This window comes from Equus asinus, chromosome 6 (genome assembly GCF_041296235.1).
Source record: "Equus asinus isolate D_3611 breed Donkey chromosome 6, EquAss-T2T_v2, whole genome shotgun sequence".
In the NCBI taxonomy this organism is placed as follows: domain Eukaryota; kingdom Metazoa; phylum Chordata; class Mammalia; order Perissodactyla; family Equidae; genus Equus; species Equus asinus.
Window position 1 is genome coordinate 5,128,765 of NC_091795.1, and position 22,260 is coordinate 5,151,024.

At 41.6% G+C, this 22,260-nt stretch overlaps 1 protein-coding gene across 6 annotated transcripts in view; it reads left to right on the forward strand.

Annotated features, from left to right (window-relative positions):
* SEPTIN10 (septin 10) overlaps positions 1-22,260 on the forward strand; it is a 67,364-nt gene that overhangs the window by 8,782 nt on the left and 36,322 nt on the right. For 4 of the 6 annotated variants that reach the window (XM_070511470.1, XM_070511468.1, XM_070511473.1 and 1 more), the window contains exon 2: positions 16,887-16,955. In XM_070511470.1, the coding sequence (XP_070367571.1) occupies positions 16,887-16,955 (69 nt within the window). Of the gene's footprint in view, positions 1-16,886; positions 16,956-17,333; positions 17,426-17,736; positions 17,979-22,260 lie in introns of those variants that run through there. The other 2 variants (XM_070511472.1, XM_070511471.1) reach the window with 2 other exon arrangements.

Here is a 22,260-nt window from a genome sequence, read left to right on the forward strand (position 1 = left end):
ATCTAAGACTGTGAATAGTCTGTGCATTATGGGGTAAATAAGACATTCATGAAGCTGCTTGGGACCTTAACTCTGTCTATAATATTGTTTCTATGGAAACTGTATTCTAAATCTAAGAAGCTTACTAAAATGAACTTTTGGAAAATATAGGCCATTTGTAAGATTGTGATTTGTACTAGCTTTAACTTCTGTAAAGAGTGAAGACTTTTTGCAAAAGTTCCATATTGAGCTAAGTAGTAAAGGAAGAGATGGCCCTAGATGAGCAGAGAAGAACTGGCTGGATATTTTAGACAGAAAGAAGATTCATCATCTCAGACTGTACACTCAACCTGAAAATAACATGAGATGCCTTTTCAGTAGCATATACCAATCATGAAGAAAACAGCTTTAAAATTTTCTTCAATGTATAATTTTTAAAAAACTCAAGGGAACTTTAGCCATTTTCAACTTGTTTGGACCAGTTCTACTTTTTTAGTCGTCTAGTAATTTCTAAAGATCTTTGCAAGCATTTATATGCCTTTGTCCTTTGCTGTTTGACTGTATCTGCTGGGGTAACTAAATGCTGCCAAATGCTAAAGTACGTGCACCAGGGCAAGTACTTTACTTGTGTTTATCCTCCCATCTTCATGACTGAATTATCTCCATTTTTTTGGATGAGGGTTAACTTTCTCACATTTTGTTGAACAGACTGCCTCTTGTTGTGTTCATGCTGTCGTTGTCCCTCCTTGCCCCGGGCCCTCCTGCATGGCTTTGGCAGTTACTCAGTGCTCCAGCAGTCTGCATCTGTTACCACCATAAGCAATTAATTCTAACAGCCTTCTTAAGCCATATATTTATACTGATGTCATGTTAACTCTTCTCTCTTGTGATATGGGGCACTGAGGTAATTTCTAGGGGCTCTCTGTTTGGGGAGAAGATAGGCTGCTTGTCATATAGTAACAGAGATTCTGTTGTATAGAAAAGAATTATAGTTTATAGTTTCCACGTAACTCTAGGGGCGAAAGAACTGAATACTGAATTGTAATTTGAACGATTAGAGAAAATATTTTAATCTCATTTTGTGTTTGCATGTTTTGCTGTACATTTTGGTTTTTTTGCTGCTGACAGATAATCGTACATGCATTGTCTTAATCATTTAGTTTATCCTCAGATATTCTAAGTTTTTGTTAGCTACTGCTTTCCCATGTATTGATTACTTACTTTTAGTTAGAAAATTTTCTTGTATCTTTATGAATTAGCTTTTTTATTGAGGTATAACTTATGTACAGTGAAATTTACCTGTTTTTAGTATGAAGTTCCATGAGTTTTGATGACTGCATACAGTTGTGTCCCTACAGCCACAGTCGAAGATACAGAACAGTTCCATCACCTCTCCAGATTCCTTTGTGCTTCCTTGTAGTCCTTCTCCTCTCTGACAATCACGTTGTTGAAACGGGCTTGAAGACTGTCAGTTTTCTGCCCTGTTGTTTTGCCTTTCCCAGGACAACGTATCTGGGAACTTATGAAGCCCTTGAGCTGGCTTCTCGAGCTAAGTGCAGTGCTTTTGACATTCCCCCATGCTGCTGCCTATTCCCCTTCACTGCTGAGTAGCACTCCGTTGTGTGGACGTGCCACAGTTTAGGTTGGTCACTATTTCTCCAGTTGAAGAACATTTGAGCTGTTTCCAGTTTTACACAGGTTTTTATGTGAATATAAGTTTTCATTTCACTTGGGTTGCTGTCTAGGAGTAGGAGTGCTGAGTGGTATGGTGTGTGTTTAACTTAAGAAACTGCCAAACTGTTTTCCAAAACGTGTGTACCAATTTGCATTCCCACCAATAATGACTGAGCGTTCCTGTTGCTCTGCATCCTTGCCAGTATTGTCATTTTTAAAAAAAGTCATTCCCATAGGCATGTAGTGATATCTGGTGATTTAATTTGCATTTACCTAGTGACTAAAGATGTTGAACATCTTGTCATATGCTTATTTGCCATCCTTATGTCTTTGGTGAAGTGTCTGTTCAAATCTTTTCCCACTTTTTAAATTGAATTATTGTCTATTATTGAGTTGTACAGGTTTTAAAAATATGTGTATGTTTCTTATATAAGTTCTTTATGAGATAAATAATTTACAGATGTTTTATACAAGGATGTGTCTTGTTTTTTTTATTCTCTTAACAGTGTGTTTTGAAGAGCAGAAAGTTTTTAGTTTGTTAGGTTCAGTTTATCATTTTTTCTCTCATAGATCATGCTTTTGGTGTTGTAGCTAAGAAACCTTTGCCTAACCTAAGGCCACAAAGATTTTATACATTTTCTTCTAGAAGTTTTAGGTCTATGATCCATTTTTAGTTAATTTTTATATGTAGTTCAAGGTATAAATTGAGGTTTGTTTTTTTTTTGCATATAGAAGTCCAGTTGTTCCAGCACCATTTTTTAAAAAGACCATCCTTTCTCCATTGGATTACATTTGCCCCTTGTTGAAAATCTACCCCCGACTGTCATCTTGACTGCTTTAGATCACATCACTCTCTTTCCTTCATAGCATGTACCACACTTGGCTGTCCTCTTCACTATAACGTAAGCTCCTTGAAAGGAGGAATCTTTGTATGGGACAAAGGATGGAAGGGGCATCCAGGCAAAGGGAATGGCAGTTGCAAAGGGCCTGTGGTGGGTTGGAGCTTTGGCATGTCTGAAACTTGCCAGAAGGGGGCATCATGAACAAGACAAATCTGAAGAGGTGGATGGTGGTCAAATCCTACCATCCTTAGTGAGGCTGTAGGAATCAGAAGAGAGTATGGCCTGGGACAAAAGGATCACCTCTCAGAGAGAACAGGGCATCAATGTAGCATGGTAGTCCATCTTTGCCAATGTGGATAAAAGAGGAATAATCACATTTTTCACTTATTTATTACCTGGGTCTTGGTCCACAGCTCTCTAGAAAGTTTTGCCCGCTACTTTTGTGTTAAGATGGATCAGGCCTTCCCTATGTATTTGTGATTTTAGTCAGAATATAGTAATATTTGACTAATTTCACATTTGACTGAACTTTTCCCAGAGGGGATCTCTGGGAGCTTTGTTTTGAAGCCTACTGTCATTAATGGACACTTGGAGCACAGGGCCTGGAGGTTTCATAGTTGACCACTTTACTCCTCATCGCCACTTCCAGACCTTTCTCCTCCTCTCCTTCCTAAATATTCCCGGTTTTGACTGTCACTCAGCTATCATAGCATATACTCACCCCCTCTTTGTTGCAGTCATTTCTGAAACCCCACCTCCCCCATGTTTGATGGTGTAGCTGCCAGCTCCCTGTCGTTCCATGACAGTAGACCTGTCGTCATTCTGGATGACTTCAGTATCCACAGAGATGCTCCTTGCAGTGCCCTGCCTTTCCGTTTTTGACCTGCCCTGTCCTTTGGTATCGTGTTCTCTATGCTACTTTAGCCTCTCCTTTTAGTTAACACTTTGGTCCTCTCGTCATGCCAGTAACTGCAGCCCCTAGTCATCTCAGTTCAAGCATTCCGTTCTGACCACCCCTGCTGCCTTCCCTGTTTACTCCCTCAGGTACTCCAGGTCCCACAATTCTTTGGCCTAATCTGTTGATCCTGCCACCTTTCCCTTTCCCTCATGTCTTCCATGCATGTCCTCTTTTCTCTTTTTGCCCAGCTTTCTGTCCGTGCTTGTGACATTTATAATCATTTCCGTGCATGTTTCAGTTCCCTCTCTGCTTCATCGTTCTTCCCTGGCGAAACCCCACACCCCCTTCAATTAAACTGTCCCCTGACTCTGCTCTTGTGCTCTCACAGCTGAGTATGACAGAGGAAAATCATGCTTAGTGGTCTCACTTTAACGTCATGACCACTAACCTCCAGAGGCCTTGCTGCTTGCTAAAAATTGTACTTCATTTTCCTCGTTCATTCACCCTCTCATTCTTCTAGATCAAGGGTTGGCAAAGGTTTTCTTTCAAGAGTCAAATAGTAAATATTTTCGGTTTTGTGAGCCATACAGTCTGTGTCACAACTGTGCAGCTCTGCCATTGTGGCCTGAAAGCAGCCTCACACGATGCGTAAAGGAATGGAAGTGGCACACACTCTTTCCTCCCCAAAATGCTTTCTGCACCTGTCTTCCAGGACTCCACACTTTCTGGGTTTCTTTCACCCTCTTTAGCCGTTCCTTCTCAGTCCCTTGGACTGGTTGCTTCTCAGTTCCCCAACATTTAAATGTCTGAGTATCCCAGGGCTCAACTCTGTGATCCCTTTCCTTTTCTAAATACCTTTACTCCGGGGGTGATTTCTTCTCGTCCCACAGCATTAAGTACTAGCCGTATATCGATGACTTCAGAATTGTTATCTCCAGTCCAGATTGCTCTGCACTCTCGACTTGTTTATCTAACTACTTCCTTAGTACCTTCACTTCAGTATCTAATAAGCATCTCCAGTTTAACATGTTCCAAAGAGAACTTCTGATCTTGCCTCCTCCTCCTCCTCTAGTCTTCCCAGTTCCAGTAAGTGGAGCTCCTCCCTCCCTGTTGCTCAAGCCTTGCCTTGGCTTTGGAGAAACTTTGGAGCTATTCTTCGTACCCCACATCGAACCTTTAGCAAATTCTTTGGTTCTACCTTTGAGGTAGATCCAGAATTGGACCACATCTTACCTCTTCCTTTGCTAACATACTGCCATGATCTCGTTCCTAGATTAATGCAGTAGCCTCTTAACTAGTCTCCTTGTTTCTGCCTTGCCATTCTTCAGTCTACTCTCAACATAGTAGCTGTGGTAGTGAACCTTTTAATACAAAGAGGAATCATGTCCCTCTTATGCTAAAACCCTTCAAAGCCAAGTCCTTACAATACTTACAATAAGCTGCAATAAGACCTCTGCCTGGAATGCTCTTCATCTGTTCTGTTCCCAAACTCCCTAGGCCTTTGCTTGCCAGTTAGGCCTTCCCTAACCACCCTGTTCAAAATGGCACCCCCTCACCCTGCCACCTTGGCATTTCCTGTCCCCCTTTCCTACCTTATTTTTCCTTATTGCATTTGTTATTCTCTATTATCATATTATAGCATATACTTTACTTTGATTTTTGCCTGTCTTTCCCTAATTGGAGCAGAAGCTCCATAATGGCAGGGATCTTTTTCTATTTTGTTAAGTTATGCATCCCCAGTGCCTAGGACAGTTCCTGGAACACAGTGGGCACTTAGTACATATTTGTTAAATAAGTACATTTTTATAGATATTTTAGGAAGACTTATATTCTTTTTTCTACTTTAGTCTTTGTTAAATTCGCATAAGTGATATTAATGGATTTCAAGAAGAAAAGGAAATATTTATTCTCCTCCCCCAAGATTCAGATCCTATGTATGCTTGCTTATATGCATAAATAGTTTTTGCTTGTAACCACGATGTCAATAGTCTTATAGTCTTCTTTTGCCACTTACTAGCAAATCAGATTATTTCTCCTAATTTTCATAATTATTGCTTCTAATCTTTGTAATAATATTCTCCATAGCCAATATTCAATATAGATTCTTACTATGTGCAACTTTTTCCTTCCTTTTGAAGATTTATCTTTTTCTGACTTATAAAAACGAGATAATACCTTCTGAACTGGAGCCTGTTACTAGTGAGACAGTATTAACTATGTTCAGTCTAAAAACCGTACTACCGTAGTGACTTGGGCTGAATTTTTAGTGTGTTTACCAACGTGAAAGCATTCAAGTCTTATGGGATCAGTGAAGACTTCACGAGAAAGGGGAATAACCACTGTCTTTGTTTTTAATAATCATGTAAAAGTTACCCTGGATTAATCACACACTTGGCTAAAGATTCAGGTGACTAGTTGGAAGTTCCTTGAGGGATCCAAGGTGTTCATAGGAACCTTAAACTCAGTATTTCCAAAATTGCATCAAACCTGTGCTGATTCATCTCATATTATTTTTCCTGCTTCACAGTAATATCTATCAAGTGACCTTAGTTCAAGATACCTGAAGGTGCTCATGGAACTCACTCTGAGGCAGAGTGGATGCCCAGCCCTTTGTTGCCTTCTCCAGCCTCGCTTCTTATGCTGTCCTCCTTATAGTTAAACTTAAGCTTCCTTAGGCTTAAATGATGATGAGCTTACTGCCGTTTTCCAACCATACCAAGTATACTTGCGTGCTTTTGCGCACATTGATTCCTCTACCTTCTTTTCTCATTTGCTAGGAAAATTGCTATTTCTCTTTCAAGTCTCGGCTCAAGCCTTTTTTGACAGTGCCTTCTCAGATAATGCAGAGTTCATTATACCCCGAACTCTTGCTGTGCCCTCTCCATAAGTTGTATACATATCTCTCACCTGTACTAAATTTAAATTGCAAGGATATTGACTTATTCACCTTTGATCCTCAATGCTTGGGGTCTGTTGCTCTGTCCTGAAAATGCAAGAGCTTTTAGTAAATATTGTATTTGTAGAATAAATGACAAGCAGCGTGTACTGATCAACTTCACACTGATTCCTCAGTATTCTTTTTTCCCAAATGTTCCTTGTCAATATTAAGTCCTTTGAATAAGTTTCTTTGCCTTCCTTTTTGTTTAGCTTGTCTCCCATTTGCTTTTCCTGGGTTAAATAAATGACTTCTCAAATTAGGTTGGTTTTTTTATCACCTCGTCTGCATGGAACATGCTCCCTCTCTCAGGAATTCAAGTCATCTACTTTTCATTTAAGTAAACCTTGAGTTTTCGTTCTGAGAGGTCTTCCGATCAACTAGGTACAATTTTGCTGGTCTTCCCTTAATCCACCTTATCTGTACGTGCAGTTCCCGTGACTCATGCTTCAGTCTCCATCACATACTTTTTCCTCATTGCTTGCTCGGAGGCAGACAGTCATAAACTCTGAGGTGAGACAGACCTTAGAAGATCTTTATTTTTGCTTCCCACTCAGTGCAGGCCTCGGCTCTGCAGTTTGCCCAGTTGATGATTACTGTGTCACTGTTTGAATGCCCCCCAGGGCCAGCAGCTGAATCCTGCATGGGGCAGCCCATGCTATTCTTGTTAGACAGTTCTAGTCCTTCAGTGAGTTCTCTTCATTGTGTCACATCTGCCTTTCTAGTCCATTCATGGGTCCTAGTTTTTCTCTTGGAGATTCATTTCCATAAGACAGACTATAGATGATTGAATATACTTTGTTCTCCATTGATGGTACAGTGGCTTTGGGAAAAAGTCAGATTTCCTTAACTCACACAGTACTAGAAAGTAATTTTTAGAAGGCCTGCAAAGCTTATGTATAAGACATGAAACCATAAAAAAACTTGGAAAAAGTTTAGATGCATTTTTTTAAACTTAAGAGTGTGGAAAGATTTTCTAAGCTTTACATTTAAGGAAGAAACCATAAAGGAAAAGACTGATAGATTGTACTCTATGAAAATTGAAAGATCAGTGACAAATCAGGAGAAGCTGCTTGGAGTACACATGACAAGCATGGAGTCATATCTAACAGCTCTGTATGTTAATAAGAGAGACAAAGAAGGAATACCCTGATAGGCAAATAGAGAAAAAACATGAACTGATGATTTATGAAAATATATACTTTTCCAGCCAGTGACCTGAAAAAGAGGTTCAAAATATCAGAAGTCCAATTAAGATGTCAACTTTTGCCTATCAAATTGACAAACACTTAAAAACTGTTAATACCCTGTATTGATGACTATATAATACAATGGACACTTTATTTTTATATGCTAATTTTGGAAGTGTAAGCAGGTACAGCCTTTTTGAGGGGCAGTTTGGCAATACGTTTATACCTTTGATCAGTAATTACATTCTAGGAATGTATCATGAGGAAATTATCAGATGTACAAAATGATTGATGTGTATACAGGTGTGGCCGTTTGGATCCTCCAGGAAACAGATGCTGAAGAATTAGGAGTTAAAGATTCATTAGGGGTGGGAGGAAGAGAGGGGAGGTAATGCCTGTGAAAGAGAAAGGGGGCGGAAGCAGGACTGGAGAGGACAAGCTTTAAGGTCCTGATGCAGATCTTGACAACTGTGGAAGGAGAGACGTTAGGAAGCAAAACAGGGCAGAGAGAGCCCCAGAGGCCGTGCTGATCTGGCAGTCTGGGCCAGCCCACTGGAGAGCTCTGCCTGCCTGACAGGGAGGCCTGCACAGGGCAGCAGGGGCCAGACCGGGACACCTCCACTGTGCTCAGTCCTTGGCCAGGGGCTGCCTGGGAAGAGCGTGGTCTTCAGTCGAATGCTGTGCAGATCTTGAAGGCTCTGCAGCTGGAGGCTGTCAGCTGACTGCGTTCTTTGTAGACAAAGAGCAGTTCTTTCTTAAGGGACTGAGTGGCACACCTCTTTTGCTGCTGCAAGAAGGATGTTCGTTGCAGTGTTATTAAAATGACACAATTAGAAACAGTATTTTTTTTCCTATAGTAAACATGGAATACTCCTTTTCTAATTAAGGGGGGAAAGTAATGTCAAAATAAGATTGCATTTGTATTTTAAGCACCTATGTATTACTGTAAGGTTTTGTTAAGCTTGAAACCACTGTTTTTACATGAACTGCTATCAAGAATTTCCCATCTTGATGATCTTTTGAGGCTGAATGTTAGACCTCGTAGTTACCTGTTAGCTTTTGTATTTATTGGAGATGATGGTAAATTGAGGTGGTGTGTTGGTGGGACTTGGACTGTGCTCAGCTGCCTTAGGCTGGCTGACTGGGGGAAGATCCAGGCAGGACACGCACAGGAGGCCCCTGTGTTGCTGTGGCTTATACTCCCCAGTCTCACTGATTTCAGTTGAATTCTGTCTTTTTTCCCCTGGCTTGTAATTAGCATCCACTTCTAAAATCATCCTTGGCATAATTTGAATAAGGTAATGATGTTACTTGTTTTTAGGAAAATTTTAGATCAGCACTCTTAAGTTTATTTTAAACCTCCTTAACCTGAAGATTTAATAAAAAGATTTTTAAATAATGAGTCTGTCTAATCTTTCAAAGTATTATTTTACTTCAAAGAACCCTGCCTTCTCGAAACGTATAAAATAGTCCCAGATAACTATTTTGACCACTGTCTCTTACTTTTCTTTTTTTGCCCTAAAGAACTTTAAGAAACACTGGGGGACAATTTGAAAACTATTTCTTGGATTATTTTTGTGTGTGTGTGAGAGGAAGATTGGCCCTGAGCTAACATCTGTTGCCAGTCTTCCTCTTTTTGCTTAAGGAAGGTGGTCCCTGAGCTCACATCTGTGCCAGTCTTCCCCATGTTATGTGGGGTGCCACCACAGCGTGGCTTGACGAGCAGTGCTAGGTCTTCGCCCAGGATCTGAACCTGTGAACCCCGGGCCACCAAAGCGGAGTGCGCAAACTTAACTGGGACACTACTGCGCCAGCCCCATCTTGGATTAATTTTACAAAGATAAAAATTGTGGGAAAGTGAAGTTCAAATGAACCTATTGTAAAGCCAAGTCAGAATGCTGTTCCTCAAGGCCACTTTTTATACCTAGAGAGAGGCTGTATGACAGTTGCAGGAAAGTTTCTGAGGAGGGTAAGGAAGGTTGTTATCTAGGGTCCTGTGGTGAATGAATCACCAGTTTTCCCCTAATTGGCTGATAAGAAGAAGGTCATCTACTGCATGTTTCCCAAGGGGCCCCAGGACAAATTGTGTGCTGCCTCTGTTGTGTTGCCCATACTCCTCAAACTAAAATTTCGAAGATGGTGGAGAACCTGGTTTTCCTCCAGCTACCCCAAAATGTTCTGGCGCTTTTTTCTGTGATTCATGATATACTACAACTTAAAAAAAAAAATGTGTTAGGTTTTGCCAGGAGTTAAAGGTACCCTGTAAGTTTTTTCCTTTTAGGAAGTAGGTGTATAGATTTAAATATATGTATGTTTGTATGTATCCTGTATATGTATTTAAGATAAAAGCTACAGGCAAAGAATTGTGTAGTCAAGTGTAGGTAGTGATTTCCTTAGTCTCCCTGTACCTTGGAATGAGATTGTGATTGCCTCTTAGGAGTGTGTTTCTCTAAGATAAGTTCTTAAGACCAAGGGCTGTGTCTGACTCCTCCTGACTCCTCCTGAGGCCCCAGTACCCAGCCTAGTGATTTGCATGTAGTAAGTGGTGGTCAGTGATAGAGCAGATTGGTATTCCACTTCCAGATTTTATTTTATTGTTTTTAATTTAGCATTTGCCACTAGGGGGACTTGGGCAACTCTTGTCCCCTTGTTATTTTACCTTCAATAATGCTCTGATAATTTATTAAAAGCCATTTTCATTCTAAAACTTGTTTTGGAAATTTGACTAGTTGGATAGTACCAGTAATACTTTTATGTGGGGCCAGCCCCATGGCCGAGTGGTTAAGTTCGCGTGCCGCACTTAAGCAGCCCAGGGTTTCGCTGGTTCAGATCCTGGGCGTGCACATGGCACTGCTCATCAGGCCGTGTTGAAGCGGCATCCCATGTGCCACAACTGGAAGGACCCACAACTAAAATACACAACTGGGTACTGGGGGGCTTTGGGGAGAAGAAGGAAAAAATATATATGTACATAATACTTTTAGGGGACTCATTCATACTTCTTGATCAAACATTTATCCACAGAGATTTTAAGTAGGCTTTTTGGCAGGTTTTAAGAAACACATGAAATGAATAAACAAAACCAGATATTTGATGTGAACTTACATAAATGACAGAAATGTAATCTAGGTTTCATTAGTCAAAGTTTAATAAGTGAATACAAAACCTATTTTATTTTTTCTAAGCAAATTTTACTTATCAACCAAACTGCCTACTAAGCAGCATTTCACAAAAATCTAGTCATATGCTATCCATTTATATTAAAAACTGAAAACTGCTTCCTTACTGTAACTTTTTTTAAAGTTTAATTTTTAGCAAAGTTCTATAGTTGATAAGTCAAAATAATACAGCCTTCAGTTAATTAGATGTGTGGCACATGACTTCCATCACTGATGTGAGCAGATAGCATGTGACATCAGGAACTGACACTGAGCATGGCACTCAGGGCTCTGAGCACAGTCCCTAATCAGATATTTTCTGTGGCACTTCTTTGCCGTTACCAAGAAGTCAGACTCTTTAGATGGATACTTCATACTTCGCCAGTCAGCTGCTCATCTCTTATCCCTAATCTGTTTCTCAACCTCATTCATAACTTTGTAGCAGGAGACCAATGAACCCATCTTTTCCCCACCAAACTGTTATCCTCACTATTTATTTTCTCCAGATATGAAAGTCTGCCTCCCTTCTGGTGCTCAGGGATTTTTTCCTACCTTAAGTGCCACCTTATCTGATGCTATACCACTTTTCTGACTCAGTTCAATATCATCGTCTTTGAAAACTGCTCTGGCCTGTAATGATCCCTCTCTCCAGATCTCTGTAACTACACAGCTCTTTTCCACTTGCTCTCGCTTTTCTGTCCTGGCTCAGGAGAGGGACATATCTATTCCTTGTGTGCCACACAGTAACTGAGGGTGAAGGGGGCTAATTAGAATGGCAGCAGGCTGGCTGGAGGGAGTAAGGTGAAGTATATGTATAATTCAAAACAAAAAACGAAACCGTAGGCCAATTCTGATATGCTTTGTATAATTATGTACTTCTCACTTTTTAAATTGTGAAAACACAGCTAGTGCCTGTGCATCAACAAGCTTTCGTTGTGTGCTTTTGTATGGGAGCATCTTCTAACTGACACGAGTCATTTCATGTTGGAGGAGTGTGTTGAGTCAGCTGTTCAGGATCTGGAAACACTCTGTGTAGTGGTTAAGTCACAAGGCCAGCCTTCAAGAGCTTATACAGTCAAGCACTGCATAATGACCTTTCGGTCAACAACAGACCACGTATACAACAGTGGTCCCATGAGATTAGTACCATGTAGCCTAGTGTAGTAGGCTGTACCACCTAGGTTTATGTAAGTACACTCTGATGTTTGTACAATGACAAAATTGGTTAATGACAGATTTTTCAGAATGTAACCCAATCATTAAGCCACACATGACTGTATTATCAAGAATGTACCAGATTGTTATTAGTGTTCTGTAAAATCCAGTCATGATGTATACCTGTGTGTCTGTGTGGGGTTGCATTCACAGTCTCAGGGTGGGGGCACATTTTGAGATGCCAGAGAACTCCACTCCCTTGCTGCAGCAACAAGGTCTCCCTTTCATCATATGTATGGGCAAAGCTTTTCATTGCAGCCTAGTTAATTGTAATTAAAGACTGTTGAAAGCCCTGTGATGAGACTGTCCAAAATGAAATATGAGCTAGTGCTGGCAGATGAGACCCCCGGGCCAGAAGGCACTCAGTTACCGGGGAGGAGCAGAGAACAAGTACAGATAGCACTGTTGCTGGTGACACAAGCAGACTAAGGCCGGAAGGACGTGCAGCGGCTGAAGAGAAAGGAAAGCCGAGGCCGTGCAGCACACACAACTGGGACATGGCCCGTGAGTAGCATGAACCAAGGTGAGCTGGGAACTGTCTAGCAAGAAATGGGACGTGTAAACATCGCAGCACTTGGCGTCAGCAAGCTAAAACGGACAAGAATGGGGCACTTTCAGTGAGATGACTGCAGAGCGTTCCACCCCAGAAATGACAGGCTCGGAAGAGATGGAGCGGCTCTGGTCCTGGGGCAGGAGGCAGCACAGGCAGTCAGGGGCCGCGACACAAGGTCTCACTGGGGAAGGTCAGTCAGACTTCTGGGAGCACCTGTTAGCGTAGCCGTCACCCAAGTCTGTGCTCCAGCTGCAGACGCTGAAGATGGTGAAACAGTTTTCCCGCCGTGTCCAAGAAGAAACCAGTTACACAGCAAATCAAGATGTGCTGGTAATTGTAGGTGACTGGGAATGCAAAAGGAGGAAATAAAGCAGAATTCTTTGGAAAATTTGGACTAGGGCTCAGAAGGGAAGCAGGAGACTGGCTCATGGATTTCCGTGAAGCCAACATTCTGTCCATTGCGTATACACGCTTCAAGCAACGCGACAGGACTGTCTGCACGGGGAAGCTGTGTTCTTTCTGCCAAAACAAGACCAGGAGCAGACTGTGGTCCTGACCACGAACTGTTAACATCAAACATCAGAGTAAAGCTGAAGAAGAACACTGAAAGAATCCTAGAGCCAAAACTAATGTAAACAGCATTCTTGGTGAATTTAAAGTCCATGTAAAACCAGATTTGTGTTGTTAAACTTAATTGACCGAGAACCAGAAGAACTCTGGACTGAAACCAGAAATATTACTAAGGAAGATGCAGAAAGACAGTGCTTGAAATAAAAAGAAAGCTAAATCAAGATGGCTGACAGAAGAAACACTGAAACTTGTTAAGGATGGAGGAGACGCAAAAGTTAAAGGTCCAAAAGCAGGGTGAGAATCGTGAACGCAGTTTTTCAGTAACTGTCACGTGGAGATAAAGAGAACCAGCCTAATGGCCACTGCAGAGAGAGAGAAGAGAACAGCCAAAAGGAAAAAGAGGTCTCTTCCAGAAGATTCAAGAAGCCAAAGGGAAATTTAAACCCAGGTTAGGAATGCTGAACGACCCACAGGGAAGCACACCCTCTGATCAGGAGAAAATAGAGGGAAGGTGGAAACCATATGTGAAAGTCCACACAGAAGAGACGAAAGGATGACAGATGCCTCCGAAGAAGACTCCTACCAGGAAGAACCCGTAATTCTAGAAAGTGAAGGGAAAGCTGCCCTGGAAATGCTGGGAAGAAATACGTCACCTGGACTAGATGGGATATTGATAGCGTTACTTCAAGCCACAGAGACCAAATCTGTCAAAATCCTGACAAGAATGTGCCAACGAAACAATAGCCTGCAGACTGGAAACACTCGATGTACAGGCCAATCTCCAAGAAAGGCGCTACCAAGGAGGGCAGTGCCTCCCGGACCATCGCTCTGATGTCCCATGCGAGTGAGTGATGCTCATGGAGCTGCAGCGAAGGCCTTTACCTTGTGTGGACCAAGAAACGCCCGACGGCCAAGCTGGATTTCGAAAAGGGAGAGGCACATGAGATCCAACTGTGACTATCCGCTGGCTACTGGAGCGCGCCCAAGAATTCCAGAAGGTTAGTCTGTGTTTATAGACGACAGCAAAGCCTTTGCCTGCGTGGATCATGGGAAGCTGTGGCTGCTCTGAGAGAAATGGGCGTGCTCGGCACTTGACTGTCTGGTGTGTGAGCTGTGCTGTGGGCAAGAAGCCACGCCAGGACAGAATATGGAGAGACGGGATGCTTTCCTTTAGGCCAAGGTGTCAGGCAGCATGCACTTTATCTCCCTATCTGTTTAATCTGTACGCAGAACCGAGCAAACGAAGAACTGGGCTGGGCTCAGATGGAGGAGGAGTGAAAACCGGTGGAGGAAACACCAACCGTCTAGGGTCCGCAGGTGACACCGTCTTACTGGAAGAAAGCAGCAGTGGCTTGAAACAACTTCTGACAAAAGTGAAAGAAGAAAGTGCCAAAGCAGGACTGACTGCATTTGAACATCAGGAAGACAGAAATCCCACTGCGGAAGAACTGCACAACTTTAACGTAGACAGTGAAGACACTGAAATTGTTAAAGAATCTGTCTGCCTTGGTTCAGTCATCGATGTAAACGGAGGCTGCAGCCACGGAACCAAGGGAAGGCTGGGACGCGGAAGGGCAGCAATGGAAGAATTAGGGAGGATCACCAGGTGTGAGGAAGTGTCATCAGACACCAAGGCCAAGGTTGTCCACACCCTCTGCTCCCAACTACTGTGTACACATGCGAAAGCCGGACAGTGAAGAAGGCTGCAGGAAAAAATGGGTTCATTGGAAATATGGTGTTGGGGGAGAGCTCTGCGGACACCCTGGACTGCCAGAAAGGCGACCGGTGGGTCCCAGAGCAAATTAGGCCTGAGCTGTCGCTGGAGGCAAAGATGATAAAACTGAGGCCGTCCTACGTTGGGCACACCATGAGAAGGCAGGACTCTCTGGAAAAGACAGTAACGCTGGGAACAGTAGAGGCAGCAGGAGAAGAGGAGGACCGAATAGGAGTGGGTTGACTCCATACAGGAAGCCGTAGGCCCGTGTCTACAGGAGCTGAGTGGGGCTGTGGAGGACAGGACATGTGGACATTGCTCATTCCTAGGGTTGCAGGAGTAGGAGCCGATGTGATGGCACATAACAACAAATTAAAGACTAGGGAAGTGCTTAAATAAATATAGAACATCCATATATACTGTAGTATACAGAATAGAATGCTATACTGTAGAAACAATGAGGCAGATCTACATACTAGTGAAATGGTCTTCAGGATTGATGAAGCAAAAAACCATAATACAGAGCAATAGGCCACTTACATCTGTATAAACAAAAAAGACCTGTGTATTCACGTGTGCTTTACACACACCTCATCGATCTCTGGAAGGGTGCCTAAGAGTCTGGTGGCCTCTGAGGAAGAAAACTACTGAGGTACTAGGGAGTCAAGCGTAGGAAGGGAACTTTGCATTCTATTCTCATTGGCACCGGTTGCATTTTTTCTTCCTACATCCATAGCAATCTTATTTTTTTGAATGCCACATTTCCTCAGTGTCTTGTGCTGCACTCAGAAGTAGGATAGCAGTGCCTTTTGAGGCAGTATTACTTGGAGATTTGCACAACTTCTCTTGTACCTCTCTTCCCCCATCCCTCACCATTGCAAACATAGTGAATATGTATTTGGTTTACAACTTGAGACAGTAAAAGGAACACCAGCTTTGCAGTCAGATCAGACCTGTATCTACAACTTACAGGCTTACATGATTTGAGGTAAGTTATTTAACCTTTCAGAATCCTAATTTTCTCATGTAGTCTATGGGAATTCATACATTTGGCTCAGATCTGTTGTAAGGATTAAATAAGAAACTGCTTAATGAGCTAGCATAATGGTGGGCATATAATAGGAGTTGTATAAATGATAATCATTTCTATTTTAATTGGATAACTAAGGAACCTGTTCAGATGTTAAAGTCCCTCCATTCCCAAATATACTGACATTGGAGCATTAACATTTCTGTTTCCTCTTGTGTGCTACAGTGGAATACACCTAATTTTGAGTGCCGCCTTGGCTCCTAGAGTTTTTGGTTTTTGGAGGTTTTTGGTGAGGAAGAGTCACCCTGAGCTAACATCTGTTGCCAGTCTTCCTCATCTTCTTGCTTGAGGAAGATTAGCCCTGAGCTAACATCTGTGCCAGTCTTCCTCTATTTTGTATGTGGGTCTCCACCATAGCATGGCTGATGAGTGTTGTAGGTCTGCGCCTGGGATACAAACCCATGAACCTGGGCTGCCGGAGCAAAGCACACTGGACTTAACCACTACGCCATGGGGCTGGCCCACTAGAGTATTTTTTTTTAAGTGAAATAGCTCATTTTCCCTTTTTAATCCTATAAAGTATTTTAAGTAAATGTAATGTTCTTTGTCTTCCTGAATGTAAATGAGGTTTACTATTTTTTTACAATTTGTGTGTGTGTGTATTAGTGCATTAATGTATATTATATGTTGAATATTTCATGTAGTTTACTTAGATATCTATCCAGCAAGAAAACTACAGTTTTAAACATCAGTCAGTTGTGTAGATTACAAGTCAAAACTTGGTGGTAACGACAATATTAGATTTCCTTTATAAGGTAAATATATTATTTAGATATAGGTTTTTTTTTTTTTTGAGGAAGATTAGCCCTGAGCTAACTACTGCCAGTCCTCCTTTTTGCTGAGGAAGACTGACCCTAAGCTAACATCCATGCCCATCTTCCTCTACTTTGTACATGGGACGCCTACCACAGCGTGGCTTGCCACACGGTGCCACGTCCTCACTGGGGATCTGAACCAGCAAACCCCAGGCCACCGAGAAGCAGAACGTGCAAACTTTACCACTGTGCCACTGGGCCAGCCCTAGATATAGGTTTTAATATCTGTTTTCTTTTTCTTTTTCTTTTTCAGCTCTTTCAGTCTCACATGGCAACAAAAACAACTTGTATATCCTCACAAGTTTCTGATGATGAACAGAGAGTGAGTATATCTTTTAAATAGATCCGTATCATACTGCAGATGCCTTTATGATTTCAAAATAACCACTCAGAGACCTCAGAGACTTGTTTGTACTTACCTTGAATGTGAATTAAATTTTATGTTGATTCAAGTTAAAAATCAATGATGGGTTGAATAACTGTTGAGTGTCCACGATGTCTCTATCTTACATGACACTAAGCAAATTCCGACTGCCTCCACAGCGTTCAGTAGGAGGACTAGCACTGCTTTTGCTGGGCGTGCTTACCGAGCTCGGTGGACGTGGAGAGCTCCTTTAATGACAGAGAGCAGGAAGTGTCTGGGCGGCCCTGTCACATGCCTTCCTAAGTGTGCACTCCGACTATCATGCTTCCAGGTCCTTCTCACTGTGCCCGTGCAGGAGGAATGTGTTTGGTAATTCAGATTAAAATCTATAATAAAAAAGAGGGAGTAAATTTAACTTGGTGAAAGAGGTGAGTTGTCGATTTTTTTTTAAAAAGAAAATTGCAAATACAGCTTGGGTAATTCAATAAGGTTAATTAATTTCCTTTAGTTGTGTGTTCCAATAAGTCTCTTCTTGTTTTTCCCTCTTCCTCCTCACATGCTAAGGTCCCCACAGAGTTGAAAAACCATAATTTGACTGCCAAACTGCCATCGTTTTTATCTTTTTTTCTCATTGGTAATAGTAGTCTGTTGCTTCTTTATTTTATCACCTCGCGGACTTTTTGAATTACTCTTTAATCTGCCTTCTAACACATTGCTCTGCTGAACTCTTCTAGTGACTGTCGACGAAAATAATCCATAACCAATCTATAAATGAAAATTTGAGATGAGTTTATTCTGAGCTAAAATCTGAGGACCATGGCCTGGGGCCTTTCTTCCTGAAGGAAGAAAGGGCACCGAAGAAGTGGGGTGCACAGCGTGGTTATATACCCCCAAACAGGATGTTTCACATATGATTGAAATGTCCTTTTTACAAAAGTCACGAGACTGCTCTGTCAGCACAGCGATTGATGGACACAGCAGGTAGGTCTGCTGTCTCGGTGAACACAGCAGGGTGGCAGGTCTGTTGTCTCGAGCTGGGTGGTCAAAGGTGAGCATAGCAATCAGTTCCTAGCCTAAGGAAAGATGCTTATCCCTAAGGAAATGCCAATGTAGGGGGAAGTTGCACATTTATCTTAAGGGCATTTGTTCTTGCCATAGTAAATCTTTAAAGCAGATATACAACGTGTGCTCAATGGCCACAGTCAGGCCTTGTTTGGAAAAAACAAAGTCAGGCCTAATTAGGTTTACACCAAATGGCTTCCTCATATGCTCCAATAGATCCTATCGCTTGCCATTTCTGTTTGTCATGACCAGCCCATTGAGTGGCTGTTGCTTGGTCCTCCCTTTCTCTGGCCCCTCTTCTTCATCAAATTATGGTGACCACTCCCACATTTTTGAAAAGCTTCTTTTATTTCCATGACATTAAAATCTTGCAGCTTTAGAACCAGAAGGGATTCTAAGGCCATTGAGTTCACCTTTTATGTGATAAGCATGTGATTGTCACATACGAACTCTCCTAAGTGGTGTTCTTATCTTCTTGAGCACGTTCCTGACTAGGAAGCATGCTGTTCCTTCACTCTCTCTGTTTTCATCATAGAACTATGCTTTCTTGACTAACAGGAATTTAACGGCACAGAAGAGAATGCAGTGGACTCGTTTTCAGTTGTTCCCTAAGCAATTGCTACAAATTTGGCTGCTTAAATCCACGCCTGTGTTAGCTCACAGTGCCAGGGATCAGAACGTCAGGCGGGGCACTGCTGGCTTCTCTCGTGGGGCCTCACGCTCAGCTGCATTCTTGTCTGGAGGCTCTGCTTCCCAGCTCTTCCAGGTCGTTGGCAGAATTCTGTTCTTGCTGACTGGTTGCTCTCAGCTCCTAGAGACCACTCTTAGGTCACCACCACATGGCTGTCTGTCACCCACACAGGAGGGGGCTCGGATGTTGAGTCCCCTCTGTGTGGCTGTCTCTTACCACACAGCAGGGGGCTGGGTTGTTGGGTCCCCTCCGGTGGTGGTCTCTCACCCTCAGAGCAGAGGGCTCCGATGCTGGCTCCCCTCCGGTGGCTGTCTGTCACCCATACAGCAAGGGGCTGGGATGTTGGGTCCCCTCTGGTAGCTGTCTGTCACCCATACAGCAGGGGGCTCAGATGTTGGGGCCTCTCCATGCAGCTGGCTGTCACAAAGCAGGGGCTCAGATGTTGGGTCCCCTCTGTGTGGCTGTCTCTTAACTACACAGCAGGGGCTCGAATGTTGGGTCCCTTCTGTGTGGCTGTCTCTCACCCACACAGCAGGGGGGCTTGGATGTTGAATCCCCTTCTGGCTTCAAACCCCTTTCACTTGGAAGTTCACAGTCTCTTTTAAGGGCTCACCTGATTAGGTCAGGCCCATCCGGGATAATCTCCCCTTCTAAGGTTAACTGATCTGGGATGTGAATTACATCTGTAAAATCCCTTCACAGCAGCACCTAGATTAGTATTTGATTGAATAACTAGAAGGTATGGGTATGCGAGGGACCATCAGTCTTGGGGTCCATGTTAGAATTCTACCCACCATATACAATAAAAAGCAAGTCTTTCTCACCTCCACCTTAAGACCACTCTTCTCAACCTCCCAGTCCACTCTCCAGTGGTAACCACTCTCAATAGTCTGTTACTACCCTTTGAGACATTTTCATCCATATTCATGTATATGTGAAAACATAGACGTTTTTTTTCCCTCAAATCACAGTAAATAAATCACTGCTTAGATACTTAGCTTTTGAGATTTATCTATGTTGTGACATGTATCAGTGGTTTAGTATTCCATTGTATGGGTATACTACAATTTGTTTATCCATTCTCCAGTTGTTGGACATTTAGATTGTTTCCAGTTTTTTACTTTTTGGAGTAAAGCTGCTATGAACATTTGTGCACAAGTCCTTATATGGATATATGTTTTTACTTATCTTAGGTACCTACAAGTGGGGTTGTTTTTGGTTGTATGGTCATGTGTATTTAACTTTATAAGAAATTACCCCCGTTTTCCAAAGTGGCTGTACCATTCTGCATTCACGTCGGCACACTTCAGAGTTCCAGCTGTCCTTCGCCATCTCCAGCAGTGGACATTGTCAGCCTTTTTAATTTCAGCCATTTTTGTGGATGTTCAGTGGTGTCTTACTGTAGTTTTAATTCACATTTCCCTGATAACTAATAATGTTGAGCACTCTTTCATTTGCTTATTGGCTATTTTATCTACTTTGTGAAGTGTCTGTTCACTTTGAAGTGAAGTGTTTTTTATCCATTTTTTTAAAAAATGGGTTATTTTATTATTGAATCATACGAATTCTTTCTGTATTCTGAATACAAGTGCTTTGTCATATATATATGTGTAATATTTTCTCCCAGTGTGTGACTTACATATTCCTTGATGATCAGACGTTTTTAATTTTGATGAAGTAGACAAATAGATAAATAATAGATTGTTACAATACCACACTTTTTGGTGATTGTAGCTTTATGATTAGGTAGGACTTCTTCAACTTTGTTCTTTTGTAAAATTGCTTTAAGTATTCTAAATCTTCTCCATTTCCATATACATTTTATAATCATTCTGTCAGTTACTGTATTGACAGCATATCATTGGCTCTTGCTCTTTTATCCAATGTGACAGTTTCCTTCTTTCAACTGAAATGTTAAGACCTGCACTGCCCAGTATGGTAGCTTCTAGCCACATATGGCTGTTTGAGTTAGTTAAAATTAAATAAAATTTAAAAATTACTTCCTCAGTTGCATTAGTTACATTTCGATTGCACAATATCTGCATGTGGCTAGTGGTTACCTGTTGCACAGCTCAGGTATAGAACATTTCCATCAGCGCAGAAAATTCTGTTGGACAGTGCTGCTGGTTTAGACCATTCATATTTAATTTAATTGTAGATATAAATGCGTTTAATTCTGCCAATTTGCTGTTTGTTTTCTATTTGTCCTTTCATTTTTCTTCTTTTCCTGCTTTCTTTTGGATTAATAGAGTATTTTATGATTGCATTTTATTTCCATTATTGGGTTATTAGCTATTACTCCTTGGTCTTTTATTTTTTAAAATAATAATTGATGTAAGCTTTAACTTATCACACACTACCTTCAAATAATATTATTGTACTTCCTGTATGATATAGAAACCTTAGAACAGTGTGTCTCAATTCCATCTCCCATCTTTTGTGCTCTCATTATCATACATTCTACTTCTCCATTTCTTTATCATACATTCTACTTCTCCATTTCTTTTTTTTTTTTTTTTTTTGAGGAAGATTAGCCCTGAGCTAACTACTGCCAATCCTCCTCTTTTTGCTGAGGAAGACTGGCCCTGAGCTAAGATCCATGCCCATCTTCCTCTACTTTATATGTGGGACGCCTACCGCAGCATAGCTTTTGCCAAGCAGTGCCATGTCCACACCTGGGATCCGAACCGGTGAACCCCGTGCCACTGAGAAGTGGAACATGCGAACTCAACTGCTGCGCCACCAGGCCGGCCCCAACTTCTCCATTTTTATAAATCTGTAATACATTGTTGTTGCTTTAACAGTCAAGTATATTTTCAAGAAATTAAAACAAGCAAAAAATTTTCTTACATTTACCCACAGTTTTATCTTTCTGTTGATGTTCATTTTTGTAGATCTGAGTTTCCATCTGTTGTTATTTTTCTTTTCTCTTGAAGAACTTTTTAACATTTCTTGTAGTGTAGGTCTGCTTGCAGTGAATTTTCTCATGTTTTGTTTGTCTGAAGGTGTATTCATTTTGCCTTCATTTGTGAAAGTGTGTTTTCATTGGATGTAGAATTATAGGTTGTCATTTTTTTTTCTTTTGGCAGCTTGTTGATGTTTTATTGTCTTCTGGTTTGTGTTGTTTCTTCTGAGAAAACTACGATTATTTTAGATGTTTTACTTGTGTGCAATATGTTTCCACACACCTCGTTTCTTTTAAAGTTTTTCTTTATTTTGAACAGCTTGCTCTGATCCTGGTCGTGGGTTCCTTTGGATTTTCCTGTTTGTTCTTCTCTTGTTTCTCTGAGTTCATGTTTAGAAAACTGAAAAGTTTGCAGTGACTATTAGCTGCTTCTTTCCTCCCTCTCGCTGCCACCACCTCTCTTTACCATCTAGTGTTTCAGTTATAGGTATATTAGACCATTTGATATTTTTCCAGCTTTTTGAGGCTCTGTTATAGTTTATCTTTTCTATGAGAGATTTTTAGCTTGGATAAATAAAGATATTTACCTTGGGTAATAATTATGG